This window comes from Sceloporus undulatus, chromosome 4 (assembly GCF_019175285.1).
Source record: "Sceloporus undulatus isolate JIND9_A2432 ecotype Alabama chromosome 4, SceUnd_v1.1, whole genome shotgun sequence".
NCBI classification, from domain to species: domain Eukaryota; kingdom Metazoa; phylum Chordata; class Lepidosauria; order Squamata; family Phrynosomatidae; genus Sceloporus; species Sceloporus undulatus.
Window position 1 is genome coordinate 138518595 of NC_056525.1, and position 27902 is coordinate 138546496.

The window sequence follows — 27902 nt, forward strand, 5'->3', positions numbered from 1 at the left end:
CTTCAGTCTAATGACAGCCTTTATTTCTATACTGTCTGAGCATATTGGAACGTTAGGGACTTTCTCCAGTTCCTTTAGGTTCAGTGTATCAAATGTCAATTTTCTGTATAATATGAGTTTTTGAACTCATTAATCATCTTGAGTTTGTTCTGAAAATAAGGAAAGTTATAGATTTTTCTATTAAATGGTCTCTTACATTAAAATCAGTGATACTAAGCACCATTTTATGTATTGTATCAAAACAAACCTGTGTATACAATTGGATATACATATGACAACTGCAGTCAGCCAACCATTGGTCCCTGATAACTCTCCCTGTCTTTTCACCTGTGCAGTATACATGTCTGATACATTCACTCTCCTTCTCCCCTCTCTCCTTATTCCTCAGTATAACCTTAATTATATACTGTCAGAAAAGCTCAAATTTAGCTGGCATGAACCCTGTCCATGTTTATTTGGCTGAGTTGCAGTATGATTAGATTTTTCCTACAGAGAGACCCCCAACTCTTTAATTTCTGTCCCCGTTTGTTGTAGATTTTATTCTTTCCTACAAAGCAGGGACAGATTCCTTCCTGTTTGTGGAATGAAGGAGGATCCCTGGCAATGAATTCTGAAGGCTGTGCTACCTCTCCCTTCCGTGGCCAGTCTTCCCTCATCTCTTCTACAGGGTTTCAAAATATTATTTGTATGTTAGATTGTTCTAACCGAACAAAAGAGAGGGGTAGTTGGGCAGAAGGGCATGATAAAAGAGCCCTCCTTCTTTTCTAGAGATTCTCAAACCAAAGGGATTCAAACACCGGGACATAATCAATGTCCCACTTCTATGTTAAGTGCTTGTACTTTGTGGGATGTATTCTGCAGATTCTTCACTAAATTATCTTAGCTACTGTTGCTAGGTAACATTGTTTGCTTCATAGCATCAGAGCAACAAGAGGGTCACAGATCATTTCAGTATTATTATCATCTGAATTACACTAATAAGGTTTTTATTATGTGGTTTTTCCCTCTCCCCAGGGAACGTTATTGTCTATGGGAATACAATTGACATTTATACAACTATAGAATCCCTCTTATCATTAGGAATCAGTGGTAGTCACATATACGTTGTGCATCCTCCATCATGCTCCAATGTTACTGCTATCAACAACAACGCTATTGAGAAGGCTGTCCAAAGAGCATTATCCAGGGCTGGTGTGACTGAGCATCATGACAGCCTGCTGGCTCAGTGGAATGATGGCAACTACCCAGACCCAATTGCATTCGTGTCTTTCACTACTAAAACGAAGCCATTTCGGTTGCAGTGCTCTGTAAGTATATGCCTTTGATGTATTATATCCATCCATCAATCAGGAAAACAGAGTTACAGAATTATGGGGCAGAATTGTAGGAACACTGAGCACAATCTCCTGCACAAGAATTCTCCTGTGTAAAAAATATTTAAACAAACAGGACCTGTCTAAGGGTATTTCCCTACATTTTCCACATCTGACTTAGATTTTTTTACTTGCACACTTTGAAGGAGTATCATAAATTATTATAAATATTGCTGATAGCTTAGCTTCTTTCAGAATGGGAAAGAGGATTAGGCAAGACAATGCAAAATGAAAGCTAAAATTGTAGTAGTCAAGATGAAGGATGACCATGGCATTCACCAGTTTTTACTATAGTGAAGATGGAAGGGAAGAGCCATATTTTTGCAATATAGCGGGTGTGCTGTATTGGTGAGCTAGCCATCTATGGATTGGCATTCCTGCAGATCACCCTGCCCCACGTTAGTCAATGGCATACATCCTTGGGCATGCCAGGGCAGGCATGTGCATGTCACCACAGACTGACTAATATGAAGTCAAGCTCTCACATTTTCCCCATCAGCAGAGTAGTGGTGGTGGTAGTGGTGGTGGTAGAAATGAATCCCTACAGATGGGAAAGGCCCACTGTATTGTAAATGGAGAAACAACGTGGCTTAGTCATGGACTGAAAAAATAGAGAGAGCAATGAGAGAGAAGAGTGGAAAACCAACACTTCATGGCTATCCAACAAAATGGTTGTAGCAGTGTATAGGAAGAGTGTGAATATGAGAAGAGAAGGGCTAAGAAGTAAAGCTGAGGAATTTCACTGTGGAACTTCTGAGCTTGAAACAATGAAGTGTCCAGGCAGAAATATTCAACTGGCAGCTGGAGATGCAGAATTTGATGAAAAGAGATGATTCTGGATTTGATTCTGGGCCTGGGAACTGAGGCCCCATACAGACAGCCCAAAATAGTTGCTTCACGTCACTTTGGAGGTAAGCTGTTTAAATGATGCATGTGTCCTAAGAGTCTGGAAGCCAACCAAAGCCACTAAGGACTGCAGTGTGGTTTTGACGTGGCTTCCAGAATCTTAGGACGCATGTATAATTTAAACAGCATACCTCCAAAGTGACCCAAAGCAGCTTAATTTTGGTCTGTCTGTATGGGGCCAGTGTAAAGCAACCTCCCTTTGAAGAAGCAAATGTCTACCTTGAGAAAGGGGATTGAGGAGGATGGATCAATGCAGTTTGCAATATGCAGGACACAGACTAAATCACTCCTTACCAATGTTGCTCATATTTTCCATCATCCTTAATAAAATTTCAATCAGGAAAAAATTAAAAGTAACTGGAAGCAGCTTTCTACTAATTTTGACTACCACTCCATTGACTAGATCCTATAGACTGTTATACAGAGCATTTTTAGAAACTGTGGCTTGCTGTTTTCCAAGCAGTTACAAATTAACCTGAAAATGAAGTATTATAATTAGCATTAAACACTAAATATTATACGTGTTTTGTAGTACTTGGAAGAATAAAGTTTTTAATTACTAATCAGTTATTACAATATTGCTATCACTCACCAGGAAGTAATTTTTGCTGTTCTGAAATTACTCTTAATTTTAGTATATTTGAGTTTAATTTCTCTTCACATACGTCTTTGCACACTTACATACTTCTTTGCAAATAAAGCAGATTATCTCAGCTGGATGAAATAGGTTTTTGTTACAGTCTGTTTTATAGTTGGCCTAAAGATTTACCTTGTTTCTAGGCTTTCTTTAACTTTACCAACAAGACTGTGGATTATGATGCCTTCAAGGCAGTTAATGATGCCTGCCTTGTTTATGATGGGAGGCTTGTGATTGACACCAACTTCCATACCAATGATGTGGCCATCAGAGCTGCAGGTCCATTGACCAAGTTCTCCAATATATATTATGCCAATGAATGGACACACAGCAATTTTAGCTCCAAGGAGATTGGCTTCCAGCTTGCTGCCGCCATGCTGCATCTTTTTGATCCAACTCTGGAGCCAGTTTATGAACCTCCAGAAGATATGGATAGGCTAATCCCTATGTACAAGGGATGCAAAATTCAAGGTGAGCCAGAAACCTTTCTTCTTCATTTTGTTTTTGTTTTTGTTTTTGTTTTGTTTTTTGTAATATCCTCATCTTAGGAAAGGGAAGGAATTAACAATTTTATGAGCATTTCATTTTAGTAATACAGTATTCATATATTCAGTATTGGAAAAAATATCATTTCAGTAATTAAGCACTAACAAACTCAGATCACTCTGTGTATACGCCTTAAGGAACTGCAGAGACAGCATTTTGGTGAACATGATACACTTGCTTCTTACCACATTCTTGTCAGATTCATACTTTCCATTTCTAGCTGTACAGGTAAATACGTGAAGAGGTACATACACATTTCACTCCTGATGGAGCAAAAGAATTAACATTTCTGTTTTATTGTTCTATAAAGAAATATAGTTTCTTCATAAAAGATGCATGCACTCCATATATCTGAGGAAGTAGGCTTAAGTCTACAAAACCTTGTGTTACCAACTTCTTTCTTTCTTTCTCTCTACAGAGAGAAGGGCCTCTACAGACAGGCGTCTTAATGCTGCCCCTTTGAAGCCCGAATGGAGGCCGCGCCAACCGGATGCCACGGCTTCTGGAAGGACCAAAAAGAACCCACTTCCCAGCAGGTTCTTTTTGCATCCTGTGGTGCCCCCATGCACCATGATGACGCCTCTTCCATGGAGCGCTGTTTGGGCGCTGTGCTGCACGGACATCATCATGGTGCATGCCGTATAGACGGGTGTGCACCATGATGGTGCCCCGGTGGAGAAAGAAGGGCTTGGAGTGTGTAAATGGTCAGCCCTACCGCAGCCCTGCAGGCTGGCATAAACTGCTGGTCTGTTGAGCCCCTTAGTCTCCACAGTGCTATAAAATCCCATTGCATACTAGCCCTGACTAAGATGGCTATGTTTTTGAAATTTAAAGAGGCTGAGTGTTCCTTATCATCCTAGAAACACAGAAATGAAAGAGATCATAAGGACCATCCAGTCCAACCCCCTACCATGCAGGAATGCCCAATCAAATCACCCCTGACAGATTGCCATCCAGCCTCTGTTTAAAAGCCTCCAATGAAAAAGACTCCAATACTCTCCAAGGCAGCACATACAACTGTCAAACAGCTCTTACCATCAGGAAGTTTTTCCTAAGTCATTCTGATTCTTCTACTTACGCTGTTTACATAAATGCTCTCTGTGTGTTCTCTCTTATACACTTCTTGATAAATTCAGCCAGAATCAGTAGATCTGCTTTGATTTAATTGTGTAGTTGGGAGAAACCTGTTCAATCTATCAAACAGCAACTGCATTCTATCTGTTGTCTCTCCAGTTAGCACGAAATTCTTTTTAAAATAACAAAAGGTTCTGAAGGGGTAAATACCACCTTTTCTAAATAGCTGCATTTGTACTGGCCACATGTATGCAAGCAGTCTTGTACATCTCTTTGCTTCTGACAGGTGGTCTTCTACCTGGAAAATATAATTATGTGCATATTTTTAAACCTGGAATACCTGCACGCTTGGATGTACAAGAAACGCAACCTAATTATGTGAGTATTTTTTAAAACAATGTGTGATATGGCTTGGTAGTACAACTGTCCTGAAGATAATGCTGTTGTCCATTTTTTACATAATCTGTCCATACACGGTAGGCAATGGAGTCACTAGAGGGTAGGGGGTTCATCTCGCACCGGGTGACACACCAGGAGAGAGGTGACACCCAGTCATCCCCCTGCACCTCATTGCCAAGCATGCCCCTCCTCATGAGGAGAATAAGGCCACGCCAAGGAGGAAGGTTAAGCGCTGCCGCCACAGCTCCTTACCACTGTTGCTGCCATCTCCAGAAGTCCCAACCCTGTACTAGAAGACCTGCCCCAGAAAGCCCCCCTCCCCCAGGTGACATCAGGGGCAGAGATGCCACTGGTAGCAGACATCACACTAGGCAAGAGTGAATGAAATCTACACCTTTATCCTGAATATATTAAAAAATGCTTTCAGCTTCTCAAAATGGGGACTGAATACTCAGATTGCTTTCTGCCAGGCTAGTGAGGTTTCAGCAAAATTGAGAGCTGCATGAAAAATGGACATTTGAGGGCAGCTTTTCCTGGCAAAGAGATGCAGTTGTGAAGAAAATATTTTTAACTCCTGTATCTACTGAGGAAAAAGCGGAATGTGGAAGCATTACTTTTTTGGACTACAGCTCCCAGGCCAGCATGATATATTACCCCAGTTATCTGGATGGTTGGCAGTTTCTGGGATTTGTAGTCCAAAAAAAGAATTATCCCATATTTTGGAGGAAAGTGACAACTATACTTGGGACCCTCTCATGCTACTTGTGCCAGTCTTTTTCAATTAAAAAAAAACCCACTTAATATTTGATTTATTGAAACCAGTTTTGCATCAACTAACAAGATGCTTAGATTCAGGCCATTGGACATATAACCCATAGAAGAAAACAACTGGTTTGTATACATCCAGTGAATTTGATATAAAACATTTCCATACTAACCAAACTCCCTTTAGAGATATATTGTCTGGCTTTGGTTTTCCCTGACTGCTATTACAACTCTATGTTATACTTTAAAAATTTATCCTAGGGGATGGCGATTACAACAGGAGATGCAATAAAAGGGAACTACTTCAGAATACATGTTAACCAGTACAGTATGATCGAAACCATTACCTGCTTTTCAAAGGACCGAATTCCTGCCTCTAACTATATATGCCTGTTTGGACAGCATGAGCGTCTTCTTAATAATCTTTGTTCTCGCTGGAGAGAGGGACTGATCACAGATCTCTATAGGTAGGATAACTTCCATTTTGTATGCAGAATCTTTAATCTCAGTTCATTTACAAATGGAACAGTATGTAGAGAGGTCTTGTAGCACCTTTGAAACTAACTGAAGGAAAGAAGTTGGCAGCATGAGCTTTCATAGACTTCGGTCCATTTCCTCAGATGCTTTTGGTGGAGTGGAAGCCAGGGACAGACATATCTGTCTGGGCCTGGATAAGGTTCTTGAAGAGGTTGATGGATTTCTACTCCTTTCTGCTAAATTTGGTGCTGTCCATAGTGGTAGAATTCAAAGATTTAGCCATGTTAGTCTATAACAGAGTACACTTTGGAGGAAGAACCTCTTCTTGGTCCTAAGCAGGAAAAATAATACCAAGATTGCCTTGTTAGCAGATCTTAAAGCTCAGTGGTTTACAGGTTGTTGCCTATTTTGTTGTTGTTGTTGTTTTTAAATGTTTCTTCCCTGCCTGTTCTCTTCTTAGTTGGAAGCAGGGCTGAGAGGACAACATATATGGTACATGCCTCCCCCTTTTGAGGAATGCTTTAAGTAATAATTCCCATACTGTCACCTCTGTGGCCTCAGTGCATAGAGAGCATCCAAACCTTTCTTATATGGCCCTAGCAAGGAAAGTCAAGAGCTCCCAGCAACTTGGCCTGTCTTTGCTATTTAGAAAATGACATAACTAGCACAAACTCACCCATGTCTGCCAATGGACCTTCCAGTGGGGTGTGATCAGCACGACGGATAAAAATATCTGATGCATCTGTGACCATTGTGATTAACTCCTCCATCAGAATCCCCCTCCCAAATATTTACATTGACTTGTCTGGTAAAAATGTAGAAGCTGAATTACTAGTGTGGGTTGTACAGCTAGGAGAAAGGGAAGTTAAGACATAACAAATGTGCAAATGCCCAGGAGAAATTCAAAACTTAGCACCAGGAGCGACATAATAAGCAAAACAAAAATTAAGACATGTCACAAAGCAACTCAAGTGAGAGCTAAAGTGCAATAGCAGGTATTTCTCACACTGTTCTCAGATACTCAGTCGGAACTGTGTAAGAGTTAAGAGGCCAGCTTTGAAGGATCACTGCCTCCGTAGGGGTTTGGAATTTCTGAAAGAATTGGTGAGGAGAATATATCACTCTCCCATTCACCCTATACCTGTGTTTTATATGTGTAAAGACTGCATAGCATGTAGTTAATCAAATAGACTTGTGGGGCAGATGGATGAAGCTTTGAGTTGTTGCAATTTTTCTGCAGGCTGTACACTGTTTCTGTCCTAAAATTCCTGGGAATCTGTTACTTTGTCAGTAGTAGTCAAAGAGGTAGCAATGTTGGTCACTTGCAGCATAAAAAGGAGAAAGAAGGGGGGAGGGGGGAAATGGAACACACACCTCAAAGTAGGATCAATATCCTTAAAAATATTGCTCAAAAGGTAAATGTATTAGGCCATTAATTGTGTCAACCGTAAGCCACAAACAATAAAAAAAACTAGATTCTTAGTAAGAGGTCCAGTATCTATACACAAGTTACAGACTGTACAAGTAGAATCAATGTGTAACTGTTCTGCAAATGAAGCATTAGCAGAACAGTTTTCTCCTGTTCAATAAGAGGAAGTAAATATTCAATCTGAAGCTGGAACAAGAATAAAAAGGGACTAGCACTGAGTACTATATTTGAACTCTCCTTCCTCTTATGAGTGGATTCAAAGAGAAGAGGCAATGGCATGGCAGTGTTTATAAAACCTGGGGAAATGCATCTCTAAAGGTTTGGAGATGGCTATTTCCAACAGCCTCTTCTTTCATAGTATCTTCTCCTAGTTCTAAGTGGTGAAGCAGATGGGCCAAAAGGAGTGGCCAGATCATTTCAGGACCATGGTGACCAGATGGCCCAGTCCCAAAGTGGGCTGCCACCACGGTCCTAAACAGGCCGCCAGCAGGAGCACATTTAATCTGCTCCTTTTGCTGGTGGCTTTGGGCCCCCTAAGGCGGCCTCGGAGCAGCTTCCAGACGCATCGAGGGTGTGCGTTGTCTAAACACCACACCCCGAAATGGTCGGAAGCTGTTCTATTTGGCCTGTTTGTTTCGGGCCTACGATCACAAGGACCTTTGGAACAAATGCGGCTGGGGTGAGGTGGGGTTGATTGGAGTTGGAAGGCAATTTCAGGTTCTCCAAAAATGATAGGGTTTGTCAAAATGAAACAAAACAATGGTTTATTAATTAAATGAACATATTAAACAGGATGGAACAATAAAACCCAGTGCAAAGGAAATGTTAGCTCCTATCTCTTACTTGACTGAAACAGTATTTTATCACAGCTGCTGTCCCCTGGTGTCCCCATCGTGAACAATACACTGCACTCAGTGGAGTGCTTTCCTACACTGGACTGTGGTCAGAGCACCTCCTAGATTGAGACCGCTTATCTGATCTTTCCTAATCTTTAGATTTCTTTCCCCCATAGTTCTACAAGAATGTGCTGACATTTTCACAGGTGGGACATGGAGAAGATCACTCTATCCAAACTAACAAAACAACATAAAAAGGAGAAAGGGAGGGGGGGAAGGGGGTGTAGCAGCATCTTTAAGACTGTTTTTTATTTTGTATTAACTTTTGTGGATATAAACCCACTTCTTTGGAAGCTTACAGACTGATAATAAATGCTCAGTTTTATATACACAGTTGTGGGAGTGGCTATGGGACATAATCAGATCTAGAAGGTGCAAATTTACTGGTTTTTTATAGTTTTTATTGAGTATTATCTTTAAATATGTTTTAGCTGCCTTGAATCTCATTATTGGGAAAAAGGCAAGATAATCATCATCATCATCAAAAACAACAACAACAACAACTTGCCTACTGAGACATAAATCCCATTGATTACAACAAAGCTTTTTCCGATATAAGTGAGAATAAGTTTTCAATCTCAATTTAATTTCTGTTGTACCTATTCCCACAGGCTCAAGGTAGGTTAATACAAAGATACAATACCACTGTACTGGATAAATCAAAGAATCTATGCACAGTATACTGCTGCCTTAAAGACTAGTGGAATTTGCCAAGAAGGGTACAGTTAAATTTGAAATATGTATTTTTCATCATTTAAAAAAAAAAAGGTTTTTCACTCTAAGGCAGTAGTGTGTTTCTTTAATCCTTGTACAACTGGATTCATTTTTCCCTCAGCACAATACCCATTGCCAGCAATGAAGTCAGTGAAACAGCTGTCACCTGGGAGTTAATTTGCCTCTTTGTGACATGCAAATTATCTTTTAAATTAGAGGTCATCTCTAACCATGAATTTTCCCACTCCTTTGCACTCATCAGGTTGAAGAATTTAACCCAATAGCGCTGTTTTTTTCATAACATACAAAGTTTTAAAATTATTTAAATTTCACAATTAACAGTGTCAAATGGACCAAGAGAATAATGGTTCCCACTAGTTCTTACGTTGTTGCAAATCTTATGTTTTTATACAGGCTTGACTCCTCTGACACAATTTAATTAATCTGTGTTAGCTGTATCAAGGTCTTGAACATAACAATTAAATCCTTTATTGTAGTTATGGATTTGTAACCTAGAGATATGGATCCGTAACTGCTCCATAGTACTGTGTATTCATAACTGTGGCAATATTAACATGCTTATAAATGCCCACCTTGATCTCCCTTAACATTCAGCAATCTTTATTTAGCTGGTGACTGAGGGGCAGGAGGGTAACATTTCCATTTCACAATTCCTCATTACAGTCTCACTCACTGGTGGAAGGGGACTGGAAACATCCTTTTCCTATGCCCCAATAGCCAGCTGAGCATACCTCCATCATTTGCCGCTGGCTGTTAAGGCAGATTTGAGTGTCAGTCCAAGAGATGTTACTCAGTTTTGCATTTGTGAGTAAGTAGGGTGCTCTGCCGGTGCCCGTATTTGCTGCACCAGGGAACCATGTGGACAAACCACGTGGTTCCCTGGTGCAGCAAAAAGAACCCGCAAAAAGCGGCGCAGCACAGAAATGACGCCACAAGGCTTCAATGGCGCACTTGCGGCATCATTTCCGCGCCGCAACGTGTGGACGCTAAGCATCCACTATGTCAAAATGGCAGCACCCATGTTATAGGGCACCGCCATTTTGTACGTGCTCGGCACATACTAGGGTTAGGGGCGTATGGAAAGGGCTCCCCTTCCTAACCCTAGTATGTGCCGAGCACGTACTTTTTGGCGGTGTGTAACCCGCCTAGGTGATGAAGGATGAGCTGGCATGGCATAGTGATTTAAGTCTTGAGCTATGACTCTGGAGACCAGGGTTCAAATCCCCATTGAGCCATGACACCTGTTGGGTGACCTTGGGCAAGGTATACTCTCACAGCCTCAGAGGATAGCAATGGCAAATGCCCTCTGAAGAAACATGCAAAGAAAATCCTGTGATAAGGTCACTTTAGGATTGCCGTAAGTCGGAAACAACTGCTCTAGTGCAATATAGGTCAGCTGTACTGTAACAGCAATATTTAGAGCTATTGGCAGGTTTTGCCCAGCAATGAAAATGTGCACTACAGTAAGGAATGGAATGTAGGATGGCAGCAGGACAGACATAATATCATGTGATAAATACCGGCCTAAGACACTTTTATCCTGTTAAAATACCACTTTTTAGCCTCGTGTGGTAAAGTCCTGCATCATGATTCAAAAAGCTCTAGACAAAGCTGAATCAGTATGAAGAAAAATAAAAACAGAGATTCAACGGAGATGCATTTTAAAAATACACTTGATGAGGAAGACCTGGCTTTGTAGTAGTACATCTGAAAAGGACCTCAGTGCAATGTTCCAGCCATACAACCTGGCCATTTGAGAAAACTATGAAGTCTTCATTAACAGAAGTATAATGCCACGTTTGGAGTAGTGTGCCCAGTTCTAGGTATCTCATTTTAAGGAAAGTGTTAATAAAATAAGAGTATTCCAGTGAAGAGCAACCATGATGGTGAGTCTATGCAAATCTAGTCCCATGAGGAATGGTTAAAAGGGCTGCAGCCTTCCTCCGTCCACTGATATTATTATTATTGTTGTTATTATTATTATTATTGTTGTTATTATTATTATTATTATTATTATTAGGAGAATATCCACTAACAAAAAGGCAATCTTCAGAGGGGTGGCATTCTTCTCCACCTATTTTACATCAGATTGTCAAAACAGGGAATAAGATTGCTTTACCATTCAAATAACTTTTAACACAAACATTAATAGCAAAGAAAACCCTCCAGTTCCATTTCAATCAAATCTTTTCAATCAAAATATATCTAGGGTAAAACACAGTGAGCCCCTTCTTTCCTTAAATATTCTACAGATTTAATCTCCCTTTGGTAATTAATAAAAGAAGATCATGTTATTTAAAAAAAGCAATCAGTAGAACATATTTTCCTACTTCACAGATGCCCAAAACATATCCATTTATTCATTAAGCCAGTCTGCCACTTTTTTTTCTGCCACTTCTTCAAACACAGAAGAAAATTACTCTTCCAGTACATTGCTAGTAATACTCTAAACTCCAAATATCCATTTAAAACATGTTGCTGCTTCTTTATTAAAATGCTTGTAAAAAATTGATGTACAGCGCTGTGTAAACTTACAGCGCTTTATAAATAAAGGTTAATAATAATAATAATAATAGCGTAGCATCCTCTCCCCTATCTTTGGTGATGAAATTATAATGCAAGAGAACAAAACAGTACAAAGATATCCCAGAGGAGAGAGGGCGCTGAGTGCCTTACTTTTTATTTTTCAAATACTGTTAAAATATATGCATTAAAATAGTCCACAGACAGGCTCCTCATTGCAATTCAGGGATTATCCTAAACCCAGGATGAATGCTGAATATGATGATTAGATGTAAAACAGATGTCCAAAACATCAAGGTCGTTGTTTACCCAATGTCAGAACACAGTATGGAGGTCTGTGGAATTTAGTAGTTTGAAAGCATTATCGGGGCATGTTTGTATTGAAAAGGATTCCACCTTAACATGTCAGCTCACTCTGCAGGCTTCCTTAAGGTTGCCATCAATATTGCTTTCTGTCACAAGGAGAGGCTGTGAGCATGGCTGAATGTGCCTAATGCCACTCAGTACACTTTGCACCCTAATTAGAGGTAAATAGGTGTGCATTTTTCAAGAAGAGAGCCCGAATAAAAGAGAAAGGAATACATGAAAGCTCTAACAGCTTTCCTTTTCTGCTAGAATTAAATGATAACATTGAATCATACTATTAAAACTATCCTTATATAATAGATTGATATAAATAACCAAGAAATACTGGGTAGCATTAGGGATTTATTTTTATGTATTACATTACCAGCTTTTTTAATGAATAACTGCACTCCTAATGAGCAGCTAGACTACCCAGAAATCCGGGGATTAGAGTTTGAAGTTATTAAAAGAAAAAGAGGTGGCTCTACAACTTCTTTGTGCTGAAAATGTATTAATTAATTTTGATCCAGAATACTTTCATAAATGACTTAAGATTTGAGAGTCAGTCAAGAGCAAATGACTATGGGGAAAAAACAGTGGGTTGGATCCATACAAAGTTAGCAGGACTAGTTCCCACATAGTCAGATTTAAATGAATAATGACTAGCTGGTCCCATTGATTTTAATTCACTAAATTAAGGCTAACTTACAGTGGATCCAACCCATTTTTTTTTTACTGTATAAGTATTCTTTTGTGATTTTTAAATAGAAGCAGTTAATTTTCTTGGCCCTTATAATACATTGGGCCCTTGGTATTCACTGAGGTTTGGTTTCCATTCCAAGACCCCCTGTGGATACCAAAATCTGTAGATGCTCAAGTCCCGTTATATACAAAGGCATATAATAGTAAAATGGTAAAATGGTATCCCTTATATAAAATGGCAAAATGAAGGTTGCTTTTTGGAATTTATAAATTTTAAAGTATTTTCAAACCATGGACACTTGAATCCGTGGATAAAACATCCATGGATATGGACAGCTGACTGTACAAGTTGGACTACAAACAACAGACAAGCCTAACCTAACTACTACTAATAACTACATATTACAAGGTGAGAAAAACTAACAATCTACATCGACTAACAGGAAAACAAACCAACAAAAAAGGCAAAGGAAAACATATGACTTCCAACTTACTAGCTGAAGGTTATAGTTGACCAATAATTCAGCTTCGCTAATTCATGCAGAATACACTTCAGCCTATTATTAGAATAAATGCAACTAAAATACGCTTCTGCTTATTATACCATTCTAATATCCTTCCAGTCCTAATTTTTCTAATTTCCCCCATTCTTTCTCATATGTTCAATAACTGATTTCCATTCTTCTTTAAGGGTGTCTACTATGTTTCTACTATTTACATTTACCCATTTCAAATGAAGACAGTATCCAAATCTGTAGATATTTAGGTCAATTATTTTCTTTTTCCTTCAACGCTCGGCCCTTCTTTCAGCCCCTCTTTCAAACTCCTCTTAAATCCATTCCTCAAATCAGAACTGTCAAACCTCAATCCAAAATATTTTCTTTTAGATGCAATTGGTCTTCTTCACTGGTAGATGTCCTTTCCCCTTCAATCTTCCTTTATACACGTTGACGTCTATGCACTTTAGTCCAGAACCAGCTCTTCCCTATTCATTTCCTACTCAACAACCAGGCAGTGATGACCATGTTTTATCTTCATACAAGAGAAACAATTAATTCTTCTCTCACTTTTTCCATGTTTTGAACCCCTTCAATACTTATTCTATACAAGTCCTATAAAGTTAACTTTAGGTATTTAACGATCAGCTTGATCTCTCAGTGCTTCAGAATTTGCAGCTTATTCTCCAGCTTTAGTTAATAAAATTGTTTTAATAGTGGTGAGTTCCTTTTACTTAAAATCGGTTAGAAGTTGATTTACTCACTTTTTCAGACCATAGAACTTAAAGTGCTGGAAGTTAAGTCTTCACAGTGGTGAGTTAAGAAAGTTGAATGCATGCTATTAATACCCTTGGGATAGCTGTGACACAACTGGGAGTGATGGGGCTTTCCACACACCCCTAGCAATGCTACAGCTTACATGTATCTTAGATAGCCAAAATCTGTCCAGATTGCCTTCTCGTGAGCCAGGATATAGAAAGCCATTACAGAGCTTTGGACCAGTGGTCCCAGAATCCAAATCAGGCTGAATCCAAATCATCTCTCTGTGTTTCATATAGTATACAAGACAGATACAGATCTTATGATGAATTAACAAGCTAAACCCTCTAAAATATAGGGAAATGAAAATATCTTTCTGTTAAAATATATCTGTCAGCACACTTATCGTGTACCAATTTAGAGAGAGATAGAAGTGGGGAACTGGTAACAGTGAGGATACCCATTCAAGCTTCTGGTCCTGTCCACTAGGAAGGTTTTCACAGCTTTAATATCACAGGCAGAAGAATTCTGTAGAGACTTTGACATTCCTGACACCGACAGCAGAGCTCTCAGTGACCAATTCTGATGGGATCTCAGTGTGTGCCCTGACTCCAGAAAAGGCTGAACATCAGTCTTCACTAAGATGAAAACCTAGGAGACAGGCAAGCCAGTTAGGACCTGTAAATTCACTGTAACCTAGATGATGTTCCATGCAGCATCCTTTTAATGACTGTTGCAAATTCACTTCACAACCATCATTTTTACACACTTAGTTTTACACACTCCAACAATAAGAAATTATAAGCTACTGTAAGCTGAACATTTATACTTATATTAACTGTTCTCCCTAACACAGCAGTGGGTAGGTGTGGGCTGTTTGGCAGTGAAGGGTTATGTATTAAGCTCTCATCCCCCTTTCATCCCCATCAGGAAGTAGGCCAACAATAGCTATTCATGGAGAGTCAGGGATTTCATGGAGTGTCTTAGAAGGGGACAAAAATCAAACATCGCTGCTGTACTTAAATGGTTACCAGTATGAATTTGGAAGCAAAAACTCTCAGTCACTTATAAAGGAACATAAAAGAAAAAGTAGCAGCAGTGCCATAGTGGCCATTAGTACCAAAGCTGGCTCCATTTTAATCTCACCCAGTGACATAAACAAAGCTTTTATGCATTCTTATTCTGATCACTCTGTGTGTGTGTGTGTGTGTGTGTATACAAAACTGACACAAATCCTTTGTAGACTTCCTCTAAGTTAATGGAAATATGACCTTTAACCATCCTATTTCAGAGAAATAAATTAGTTCAATTATAAAACAGCTGAAACATGAGAAATCCCACAGTTTGGATGGATTGGTGGATGAGTTCCATAAAGAGTTTTCTGGTGTCTTTATCCAGTTCCTCAAAATGCTCTGTGTAGCAGAGATCTGCCAAAGAACTTAAACACTGCATGGCTGGTAACAGTTCCAAAGCTAGGGGGTGTTATCCAGCAGCTAGTAACTGCATTACTAAATCAAGAGCCAAAATTGCTTTCTGCCACTCTAGCCAAAGAAGTGATTTCATTGCAGAAAATACATTTATAAGTTAAACAACATTTAAGCCTACATTTTTGTTGTTAACCACCCTCGAGTTGATCCCAGTTCATGGCAACCCTGTGGATGAGAGACCTCCAAGACTTCCTATCCTCCACTTCTCTACTTAAGTCCTGCAAATTCATACCTGTGATCTATTTAATAGAGTCCATCCATCTAGCATGCAGTCTTCCTCTTTTTCTATGTCCCTCCATCTTTTCTAGTATTATTGCTTTTTCCAATGACTTGTGCCTTTTCATGATGTGGTATGACAGTCTCAACTTAGTCATCTTGGCTTCCGGGGAGATTTCAGGCTTGATCTGTTCTGGGACCCACTTATTTGTCTTTTGGGCCATCCATGGTATCCAAAGTGGCAAAAATGCTTGAAAACGTTTTACAAACCAGGAAAAAAAATTAGCTATGATGTTTCTGTATTCTGTTTTGTTTTAATTTTGGGATTTTTTTAGTAGGGTTTGGCCATCCCAGATATAAAGTTCTCTTTTGCACTTTTCATTTGAAACAGTTAACCCAGTTTATTTTTGTTAATTGCCTTTGTGTCGACTTGGGGGTTTTTCACACTGTGAAAATAATCCAGGATGAATCCGGGTTGAATCTTTGTTGTTCACATGCATTCAGTTTGGAGGTGGGGGACTAACAAAAAAACAACTTAACCTGTGATAATTGGTACCAGTTTTTTCCTGAGTTTAAAAAAAATTGCGTTGTTGGCAGTGTGAATATTTAGTATTTAGTGATTATATCTTTACACTTCAAAAACTTGGCTAGTTCCTTCCGAGCAGCCCTTCCAAATCCTAATCCTCTTCTGTTTTCTTGACTTCAGTCTCGTCTCTGATTGATGATTGAGCCCATGTATGGTAAATCTTGTACTGTTTTGATGTCTTCACTGTCTTACATTAAAATTATGTAGATGGTCAGCAGTCATAATTTTTGTTTCTTTGATATTCAGCTGTAAACCTGCATTTGCACTTTCTGCCTTGACCTTCTTCAATAATCTTTCCATGTCTTTGATATTTATACAGGATGATAATCCAGTGTCATGGAACCCTGTAACACCCCCTAAGCATCCTTCCATGCCAAACTCTTTTTTTTTAATTCCCAAAATCACTAACAAAGTATTTTTCCAGCAGAATCCTCTACTGCCAGCTGATCTCTGAGATCTGTTGGCAAAACTGCTCTTCTGGCTAAGATCTACAGCCAAAGAGAGGACAGAGAACAGATGGGAAGATGAGAGAGCTGAGTTATGCCAGACTAAATCCTCCTCCATTCCAGTGACACAGCCACAAGGCTGACCCAAAATCATGCCTGAGTGAGAGTAATCTTAAGTAACTGCCAACAGTCCTGACCTGGGAAGGATTTGAATTCAGCACAGCTTTACCTGGCATAGTTTTGGCTCAATTGGCCCTTGACCATCTCCTCTAGTTAGAAATGCACTTAGATACTATGAACTGGTAAAATTTTTGAGAGCAAACAAATAAGCAATATCATTATGCAGAAAAATGTATTACGTTGTAATATTTAAGATGGTTGTCTATCATTTGATTGATCTGTTACCACAGATTGCTTTAACAGACTTTTGATCAAGTTGGGTTTTTTTCTACTTTATGTGTTACCTTTTCATTCTTTTACAGATTTATGTTGTACCCTATACCATGCTTTTTTTTGCATATTTTAATTGTTTATTAACATGGTGTTATAATGATTACAGGGACAAAGCCAAGAGAACTTTGCCCATTCCAGTAGTTGATAACAAGGGAGAAGCTTTCTTGAAAGGACTGAATAAGATGTTAGATGCAATGGCATCACTGGGATGGTGGTGGTGGACCACAACAGATGACATCTCAGTGGAGGAGTGACATTCGGTTGGTCCCTCCTCCCTCTGTGGGATGTATGTGTGGTGCCATGCTGTTGGCAAGGCCTGCCACTTCTTCTCTGCTGCCATGGCTCTCAAGAGAGCTATGGAGGAAGAGAAGGAGGGAGGAATTCATGCTCCTCCCTCTTTCCCCACTGCTCTGGTGCTGTGGGCCAAGTGAACCAAGGCAAAGGGGAAGGAGGAAGGGGTAGATGCATGCTTGCCACTCCTTCTCCATTGCTTTGGTTCACCTCCCCAAGCTCACCCCTCCTTTCCTGTTGCCTTGGTTGGCTCACCTAAGCCAGCCAACACACCGGGAATGGAGGAACAAGAGTGCATGCACCCCTCCTGCCTTCCCTGGTGCCTTACTTGCCCAGCCATCCCCCTGGCAGTCCTGGGTGGCCATTTGGGTCGATGGTATCCCCCCCAGCAGCCCCAGGCAACCACATTGGGTGACACCAACGCTAGGAACACTACTGGTTAGATGAGTTACATCTATGCATATACATAAACAAAACAGAATGCAAATAGATCAGAATGAAGTAGCCAAATAGTTGGCCTCAACTACTGAAATACCAGTCATGTGCTTATCTCCTATCAGTGTCCAAATGCAAACAATATCAAAAACCAGGAGGGGAAAAACCAATCATATTTATTGCATTTATCTTCAGAGTAATCAAAACATTTCACACAATTCATACTCAATAATTCTCATAGCATTCCTGCAAAGTATACCAGAATTAGCATCCTCTCTTTGTAGAAAGGAAGCTGAGATCGAGAGACAATGGTTCCTGTTGGCATAAGGGTGGCTGTTGTGTTCATAGCCAAGATGAGGTATAACCACAGCCACTTTCCAGTGTACAGCATGGATGTCTAGGCGTTTAAGTACATTCATTTGCAAAAACTTTGAAAAAGTGTGTGTTAAGGGAAGGCTACCACAAAACACTGTTCCATACCATGGTGGTGCATTTGTTTAAAATCTGCAGTGGAACCTTGACAGTTTTAGACTATTCACTCTACTTTGTAACTGTAAAGTGCAGTCCTTCTCAAAATGTCTGATGTGAGAGAATGACAACTCTTTTTTTTCCAGCATGCCAGGGACCAGCTCCACATTTCTGCACACTAATTGCCATTTCTTTCCTTGGAAACTTGCCAGGGACTAGTGACTGGTTGCTCACAGATCAGCACTGGTCCTGGGAGTACCATTTTGAGTAGCACTAGCTTAGAAAGACCTGGGAATGTGCCCTGGCAGGTTTGGAACTGAGAGGGTAACACTGCCTCTTGCTGCCTCTACACAGTGAGAACTAATAATGAACTAATCGGGCTTATTTGAATGTGGAAAGCAAATGAAAAGTATAACATTTAAAGCCAATGGAATCAAAGAAGAAGCCAAATAATTTGTCACAGATAATGATCTTGTTAAAAACTTATGACCACCAACAGGAAACTGGCTATCCACTAGAATCTAGTGCATGAACTATAGTATATCTATGTTTATAGAAGAAATATGGCTAAATATTAACAAAGTAAAATAATAATTAAATAATGGATGTTGGTTTTTATCTACTAATAGTACAATTGCCCCTTCCGATTCACAGGGGATCTGTTCTGGACTCCTCTGCGAATCAGAAAAATTGCTGATGTTGGGTCCCATCGAATTCAGTGGCCGTGTGCCATTTTGTTTCCTCCCCACTTACCATCTGTGAGTAATCAAGACCGCAGAGCCCAAGTCGGCGAAATGGGAGGGACAAGTGTATTGTTGCATTGAAAGAGGCCTCTTGGGTTTCTCTTGTCCACGAACATAAAATTTTATCACATTTAATAACCATAGGATTGAGTCTCTCCTTGAAGTCAGCACTAGTGCACAGTTAAAGTTAATCTTTCAAAAATGTATACCTAAGAATGATCTACATTGCTCCATGCAATTGAATATAAGAGCAAAGCTTGTGTTGCATACATCTTCTTCATTCTTCCATACTAACTCTTCATAAAAAGGTGAGGAGAAAGCATTCCCACGTAGTATATGCATACAACCCCATAAATGGCATATTACTGCACCACAAAGAAAAGCTAATGCAGTTGAATTATTTGACAGCTCTGACTCTTTATCCTGCCCACATGCAGGTATGCTTCTCATAAACAACCCCCCTCCAGTCATCTGCCTTGAACTAAAGTTGAATTTTTGTGTCCCACCTAACAGTTACTTCTCAAGGTCTGAACAGTACTGTATTGTAAAATTACAACATCTAGTTCTGATGAACAGTCCAGATGGCTCTTTGTTCTTAACCTGACTGGGGAAAGGTGTACAGCCATAAATAAACAAGGAGATTGTGTAAACTAGCTCTCAGGGGCAGTAGTTTTACTTTTAGCAACTCTTTGTACTTACTTTAAATTGGAGCACCTTGTTGCATATCACTGATTTATTTTTATTTTTCCTACGGTTACGAAACAGGATATATAAACAGAGCTGTTTATATTCCCCCCTATTGTTGTATATTGTTTTAATATGCATTTCAATGTGTCTCCTACTTTGCCTCCAAAGGCCTAGGTGGCTTACTTAAATATTTATTTGCACAGAAAACAGGTTTCCAGCAATCTTGTTTTTTATTGTAGGAATATAAACATCGAGGATTTCCTTGTATGACAAATTCAATTTCGCTTCAGTGCACTAGTGCAAGGAACATATTGCAACACTGTTATGTCCTGTTTTTCTGGCCTTTATTAATCCAGTAACCTTAATGATGAACAACACTTGTGTCATTGTCTACACAAATGTAATTTGTTTATGCAGGAGTTCAGTTAATCCTGCCATCTGCTTTTCTCAAATGAGGACAGATAATGGAGACACAGTTCCTCACAGGTCTTCAGGCTTTTAAATTCTGATAAAATCAGGATTCTTCACTGGCTCTTGCCACAGCTCTGAATTAAGCCACTTTAAATGTAATTACTGAAGCTGGCTGTACATCAGGAACATCCATTAAAAGAATTGATTGACCATGTTGTTATGGGAGGCATTTTATGAACAAACTATCCTGATGGGTCCAGAACTGTAATTTATAAAAGCAAAAAAGCAGGTAAACACTTTATTAGTGGCTAATGAGAGGCTCACTGGGTAACTAAATTTCTTCTTTTTTTAACCAGCTACTTGAAGGAACCTTGGGCCTTGGCCATCTATCACGATCGTTTTATTGATCTGAAGAAAGAACTACGCCAGATCCTAGTATCTGTACAGGTAAAGAAAAAGGCTGTCAAATGCTTTTTATCATGTGAGCACTGAGTGTTGCTAGCCATTTTATGATTTTGCTTTCATCTTCCAATGTATTTTCTTTTCCTCTTTATTCTTTGTCCAAATCTAAAGCGTCTGAACATTAATGACAAGACTTTGAGAAGAATACTATACATAATTTACATCTGCTTTTAAAACTGCTGTTATTTTTGGCACTCTTGCTTTAAATCTACATATTCTCATTTTGTCACCTTTGTCTTATTACGAATGAATAAGGTTGAAAGATCTCCAAGAGACCCTATTAGTACTTGCCCTGCTCAGGTCTTGCAAACTCAGGGCCATGGCTTCCTTGATTGCCAATTCATCTGTAATGCTGTCTTCCTCTTTCCTACTGCTTTCAGCTTTACCTGTTTTGTGCTGGCATTCTAGAAGAAAGTTCTCACACACCAGATGTTCTTTAATTTTACTCTCATTTTATATATTATCATTTCATAGCCTGTGTCACAATCTGCCCTGGCATTGAATGAGACTTCTCCATCTTCTGCTTCTCATTATGCATTCATTTGGTTTCTCATTTGATTTCTATTTTGGCCATCCAGTGATGCCCAAGTATGAGTCATATGTTCAGTTGCCTGAACACCATATTGGCAATGAACAAACTGTTGGATCCACAAAATTCAGTAGGTCGCTCTCTTATTTCATTTCTTAATCATAGGCCAAATTCTCCAATAAAGTTTGGTTCTTTTCTTTCTTCTTCGTGGTCTCTGCGAATCATACAAATGGGTTTTACTGCGCCTGCGCAGTGCTGCTCGGAACCTACTGGAATCACTGGGCAGAGTTAACTCTGCAACATATTGAAACTTTTTGGCGGTAACTCCGCCCACCCGTTATAAGGCCCCTGCCTTCCCGCTCTTTCCCCAGTTCCTTTTTTCCGCCGCGCTAGCTGCTTCAGAGGAACTTTCGCTTGCTTTGCTTGCTTGGAATCACTTTCGGTTTTTGACCTCGGACTGTATCTTGACCATTCTTTGTCTCCCGCCCCTGGTAACTTCGGACTTTCGGACTGTTGACCTCGTTTTCGGATCTCCCCATCGGCTTTGGCGACTTCGAAATGCCTGCGGCTTTCAAGAAGTGCGACATTTGCAAGGGCAAGGTGCCCGTCCAGGACCAGCACTCCTCCTGCCTGCTGTGCCTTGGCCCGAACCACGACCCCAAGGCTTGCTCGCTCTGCAGATCCCTTTCCTCTCAGGCTCGTAAGAACCGTGAGTCCCGGCTCACTTCGGTGATCGCCCTGGGGAAAGTGCAGGAGGGAGGTTCGCGGTCCTCTTCTGTCCCGCCTTTGGCGCCCCTCGCTTCATCTTCTAGGGCAAGTGTCTCCAGCGTGGGATCGGGGAGAGTCGCCGTCCCCAGCGTGGTGTGTGTCCCGGCCAGGACCCCTTCCACCACCTCCGATGTGGCCCGTGGCTCCAAACCGCCCAGTGCCACCGACAAACCCTCCAAGCGCCCCCATAAACCATCGGGGACTGAGGGTACCGAGCGGGCCTCCAAACCGAGGAAGGGATCGGAGAGCTCCCGTTCGAAGGAGACTACCAAGCCGGAGGTCCATCTTGCCTCGCCTTCATCCTCCAAGGCATCCAAGGGATCGTGCCATGCGATGCCTAGGGAGCGCACCGAGCCGGTGCAAGGGCCAAGGTCCCCGGGGCCTTCGTCTTCAACAGCGGCTGCTGTCCTCCTGGACCTCCCGGACAACCCATTCTTCCCATCGGAGGAGACTCCCAGGCCTGGGAAGAAGAGGCACCACGACAAGGCTGGTCGTGATCCTGCCCCTAAAAAGGCCAAGCCCTCCAAGGATCGGCCCACCACTGACCCGCCGAGGGCGAAGGAGAAGGAACGCTCCCCCTCCAAACAGGCTCGCGCCTCCGCTTCGTCAGCTCCATGCAAGGAGCCGACGCCGGTAGACCAGGGGACCCCGGTCACACCTCTGCCTCCTCCGACCATGGACTTCATCCACGGGACGGATGACACCGCGCCCCCTCGCTCTCCGGAGCATCGGTCGCCCTCCCATCCGGCACCCGATGATGAGGAGGATTTGTCCCGCGGACAGGAGTTCCCGGACCTCTTCTACGACATGCAGTCGCGCCGCTACTACATGTCGGTTCCGGAAGACAGAGCCTTGAGGGAGTTCACCAGGCTGAACCCCCATCCCATAGACCGGGCCAACCCGACCAGATCGGTCCCGACCGTGTCGGTCTACGAAAGGTCGCCGTCTCCATCCCGTAGACGCGAGAGGTCGCCGTCTCCACCCCGTAGACGCGAGAGGTCGCCGTCCCCACCCCGCAGACGCTCCCGGTCTTCAGTGGACTTTGCCCGCCCGAGATCCCAGGTCAGAGTGACGGATCCTCTTTCCTCCGACCTGGACTCTGAAGACGAACCGCTGCCACCTTCGGAGGCACCCTCGGACGAGGATGTCCTCTCGGGCTCGGCCTCCCCTCAGAGGATGCACAACCCAGAGCCGTCTTCTCCGTCGGACGACGTCAGGTCCTTCACGGAGCACGTGGTCAAGATGGCGAGGGCCCTCGACATCGAGCTCGCATCCGCGGAGGACGACGCCGAGGAACCGGTTGAGCGTCGGGTGCATGGACGAGTTCCCACTCCGCCATGCCTGCCTCTCCTTCCCTCTCTCCAGACCATCGTGAAGAGGTCCTGGGACTCTCCGGCCGCCCTATCGGCACCCTCCCACAAGGTGGAGTCGCTCTATAGGGTCGCCCCGGCGAGTTGCTCCTGGTTGGCTGAACACCCCAGGCCGAACTCGGCCATTGTGGAGGGAGCCCAACACAGCTTCGTTCCGAAGCAGGCCACTTCCCCTGTCGACCGGGAGGCTAAGAAGGTAGACGGACTGGCCAAGAAGGCCTACTCGGCATCGGCTCTTGGGGTCAAGGCCGCCAACTACACCGCCTGCATGGGGGCCTACATCCAGACCCTCATGGAACGGATCTCCCCCCCTGGTTCCGGACGTCCCAGATGACATCCAGAGGCAGCTGGTGGAGATCAGGGACGAGGCGCACTCCATCGGAAGCTGGCTAATCACCACTTCCAGGAACATGGCGGACTGCTCCGGGAGGTCCATGTCAGCTGCCATGGCTCTTCGATGCCACGCTTGGCTGAGGGCCTCCGACCTCAACCCGACGGTCAGAGCTGCCATCGAGGACATGCCGCTCGACGGGACCGGCCTCTTCCACGCCGAGACCGACGACCGCCTGAACCGCAAGTTCAGGATGAAGGCGGCGGCGAAGAAACATGGCATGTCCTCAGCGCCGGCTTCTCCGTTCCGGAAGCGACAGCGCCCGTGGCAGCCGCAAGGTCAGTCACAGGGGACCTTCTCCCGGGATCGACAGCCCCAGCAGCAGGGCTCTCAGAGACAGCGCTTCCCCTCGCAGTCTTCCTCCTCCTCTGGCCGTCGCAACTTCCCGCCTCGGTACCGCAAGTCCCGCCGGCAGGACACCGACCAGGGGAAGAAGAGAGCCTGAAGGGACGCAGCGCGCTTCGTCTCCCCTTCACCCCTCTTCTTTTTGGACATTTTGAGGCCCTATGTTAACACCTGGGCCTCTATAACATCGGACTCGTGGGTTTCTCAACATCGTCCGCAGGGGTTATGCCCTCAAGTTCCAAGAGCTCCCTCCAACTGGAGCCTTCATGTCCACTCCCCCCTCGGACACCCTTCTCGACGAAGTGCGCTCCTTGCTTGCAAAGGGGGCAATCTCCTCTTTGCCGCCCGACCAATGTTCCCGGGCCTTTTTCTCCAGGTACTTCACGGTACCAAAAGCGGATGGCGGCATCAGGCCCATCTTGGACTTGAGACAATTGAACTTGTTCCTTGACTACCGTCGCTTTCGAATGGTAACCTTGGCTTCCATTCTACCTCTGCTCCACCAGGGCCTGTGGTTCGCGACCGTCGACCTGAAGGACGCCTACTTCCACATCGGGATCCGAGAGTCCCACCGGAGATTCCTCGCCTTCGCTGTCGGCTCCGACTCGTACCACTACAACGTGCTTCCGTTTGGCTTGGCCACGGCTCCACGAGTCTTCACGAAGTGCATGGCACCGGTGGTGGCATACCTTCATCAGAGGGGCTTCATGGTCTTTCCCTACCTGGACGACTGGCTGTTTGCAGCCGAATCCCAAGGCGAGCTGCACGAGGCAGTCTCATTCGCGCTGCGCCTTCTGGACTCCCTCGGGCTGGTCGTCAACAGGGAAAAGTCCCACTTTACGCCCACCAGACAGGTCAAGTTCATCGGGGCCATCCTCGACTCCGAAAACTGCCTAGCCTTCCTCCCTCCGGACCGGTTTCAGGCCCTGACAACATCTCTCAGGCCGTGCATCTCACACAGAAGGGTGAGAGCCAGAGACGTCCAAGTCGCCCTGGGCCACATGGCATCGACGACATTCGTCACCCCCTGGGCAAGACTTCGTCTTCGACCTCTCCAATCCTGGTTCCTCTCCGTCTTCTCTCCGTTAGAGGACCCGCCTTCAAAGTGGCTCACGGTACCGAGACCGGTAGCCGCTTCCCTCAGATGGTGGCTAGACAGCTCCAACGTCTGCACCGGGATGCCTTTCCATCAGCCCCAGGCACAGCTGACTCTGACAACCGATGCATCCCTGGAGGGATGGGGCGCCCACCTGCTCGACCTCGTCGTCAAAGACAGGTGGTCCGCACAGGACAAGCGCCTCCACATCAACGCGTTGGAGATGCTCGCAGTGGAAAAGGCTTTGAGGGCGTTCGAGTTTGCTGTCTCAGGGAGAGTGGTCCTCCTCAGGACGGACAACACCACCGTGATGTACTACATCAACAAACAAGGTGGTACCAGGTCCAGGACCCTGCTCGACCTCACGCTCCGCATCTGGGACTGGTGCATCCAGAGGCGCGTCCTCCTCCAGGCGATTCACCTCCCCGGGGAGGACAACGAGCTGGCAGACCGCCTCAGCAGATCTCCATCGGTGTGCCACGAGTGGAGGCTCCATCCCGAGACGGTCAGCGACCTCTTCGATCGGTGGGGAACCCCCCGGATCGACCTCTTCGCGACCAGGTGGAACAGCCACTGTCCCCAGTTCTGCTCCAGGAGGCGAATGGACGGATCCCTCGGAGACGCATTCGCTTTCCTCTGGACGAGGGAGCTCCTCTACGCCTTCCCTCCGTTCCCTCTCATCATCAGGGTGGTGTCCAAGATGACAACGGATCGCTCGCATGCGATCCTGATCACCCCGTGGTGGCCGAGACAGCCATGGTTCGCATCCCTTCTCCACCTTTCCAGGAGATGCTTCCTCCGTCTTGACCCGCGTCCGGACCTGCTGTCAATCCAGGACGGACGAATTCTCCACCCGGACATCGAGAGCCTGCCGCTGGTGGCCTGGAGGATCCAGCCCTGACTGCCTTGCCGGAGTCGGTGAGGACGGTGATCCTGGCTGCGAGGAAACCTTCTACCCAGCGGTCCTATGCCCTGAAATGGAGATTTTGCCTCTTCCTGGACCAGAAGGGCTTGTCTCTTGCTCAGGTGTCCACTCCAGTGGTGCTGGAGTTTTTGATGGCACTTTTGGATGGAGGGCTGTCCCTCACGTCCATCAAGTGCTATCTTTCTGCCATCTGTGCCAAATATCAGTTCGGGGGGAGGGTTTCTTTCTTCAAAGACCCCTTGGTGAAGGGGTTCCTGAAGGGTTGTGCCAACCTTTATCCTCCTGTGTCGGTACCAACGCCGGCTTGGAGTTTGGAGTCGGTGCTGTCCGCTCTCCAATCCAAGCCCTTTGAACCGATGGCCACAGCGGACTTGAGACTTTTGACTTGGAAAACTGCTTTCCTGGTGGCCATCACCTCTGCCCGCCGTGCGGGCGAACTCTGTGCCTTACGGAGGGACCAGCCATTCTTGAGGTTCCACAAGGACAAGGTGGTCCTCCGTACTGACATCACCTTCCTGCCGAAGGTTGTGTCTGCCTTCCACATGTGCCAGGACATTGTGTTGCCCACTCTGGCATCCAATCCGACGTCGGATGAGGAACGGCGCCTGCACTCTCTTGATGTCAGGAGAGCGCTGGCCTTTTACCTGGACAGAACTGCTGCCTCCAGTCGGTCCGAGAGACTTTTCCAATGCTACTCGGAACCGAAGAAGGGGTTGCCTGTGTCTGCGCAGAGGTTGTCCAAATGGGTGGCTGGTACCATCCACCTCTGCTATGAACTGATAGGCAAGCCTCTCCCTGGCAGGGTTCGGTCTCATTCCACAAGATCAATGGCAGCATCCTCTGCATTCCTGTCGGGGATCCCCTTGGAGGATGTCTACAAGGCTGCTGTCTGGTCCCAACCTCTGACTTTTATTACGCACTATAGGTTGGACACCAGGGCCATCCGAGACGCAGCTTTCGGGAGGGCTGTGTTGGTTTCAGGGTTGCATTAATTGCACTACTGATGTTTTGTGTTATACAGTTTACACTGTTTACATTTCTTGAACGTTGATTTGCATAAGTCCTATGGGATCGGTCTTGCATGACCTCTGTTCCCTTCTCAGGTTTAGCAAAGTTATTGCTATGTGATCTGTGCATGAACAAAGAGACTGACTCCTATGGTTCAAGGTGTTTTATTGTAATAAATATACCTTTGGTTCACCATAGCTATGGTTTCAGTACACTCCCTCCGCCGCATACCTTAGCTTGTCAGTCTAAACCCATTTGTATGATTCGCAGAGACCACGAAGAAGAAGGAATTTGATCCTGTAACAGTATTTCTTCGAGTGGTATCTGCAAAATTACATACAAATCCACCTGCCGTCCCTCTGTGTCCTGTACATTGGCTTGTTCCATCGCCTGCTTGGCGGAAGGAAAAAAAAAATAAGGAAAAAATTGCGGGGGGGACTGGGGGATAATTGGGAAAGAGCGGGGAAGGCAGGTGGGCTTTCCTTATTAACGGGTGTGGCGGAGTTACCGCCAAAAGTTTCAATATGTTGGCAGAGTTAGTTTAACTCTGCCCAGTGATTCCAGTATAGGTTCTGAGCAGCACTGGCAGTGCGCAGTGAAACCCCATTTGTATTGTATTCGCAGATAGATACACTCGTAAGAATACTGTTACGGTTAAGCAAACTGTCCGTCTCCCACCTGATGAATTCCAGTAACCTATGATTTTTAACACCTGTTTATAC

The 27902-nt window shown here is 43.8% G+C and overlaps 1 protein-coding gene across 1 annotated transcript in view; it reads left to right on the forward strand.

Annotated features, from left to right (window-relative positions):
• CFAP61 (cilia and flagella associated protein 61) overlaps nucleotides 1-27902 on the forward strand; it is a 134129-nt gene that overhangs the window by 100082 nt on the left and 6145 nt on the right. The window contains exons 23-27 of the mRNA XM_042464382.1: nucleotides 1015-1307; nucleotides 3060-3387; nucleotides 4823-4914; nucleotides 5962-6167; nucleotides 20643-20733. Of these exons, the coding sequence (XP_042320316.1) occupies nucleotides 1015-1307; nucleotides 3060-3387; nucleotides 4823-4914; nucleotides 5962-6167; nucleotides 20643-20733 (1010 nt within the window). The remainder of the gene's footprint in view (nucleotides 1-1014; nucleotides 1308-3059; nucleotides 3388-4822; nucleotides 4915-5961; nucleotides 6168-20642; nucleotides 20734-27902) is intronic.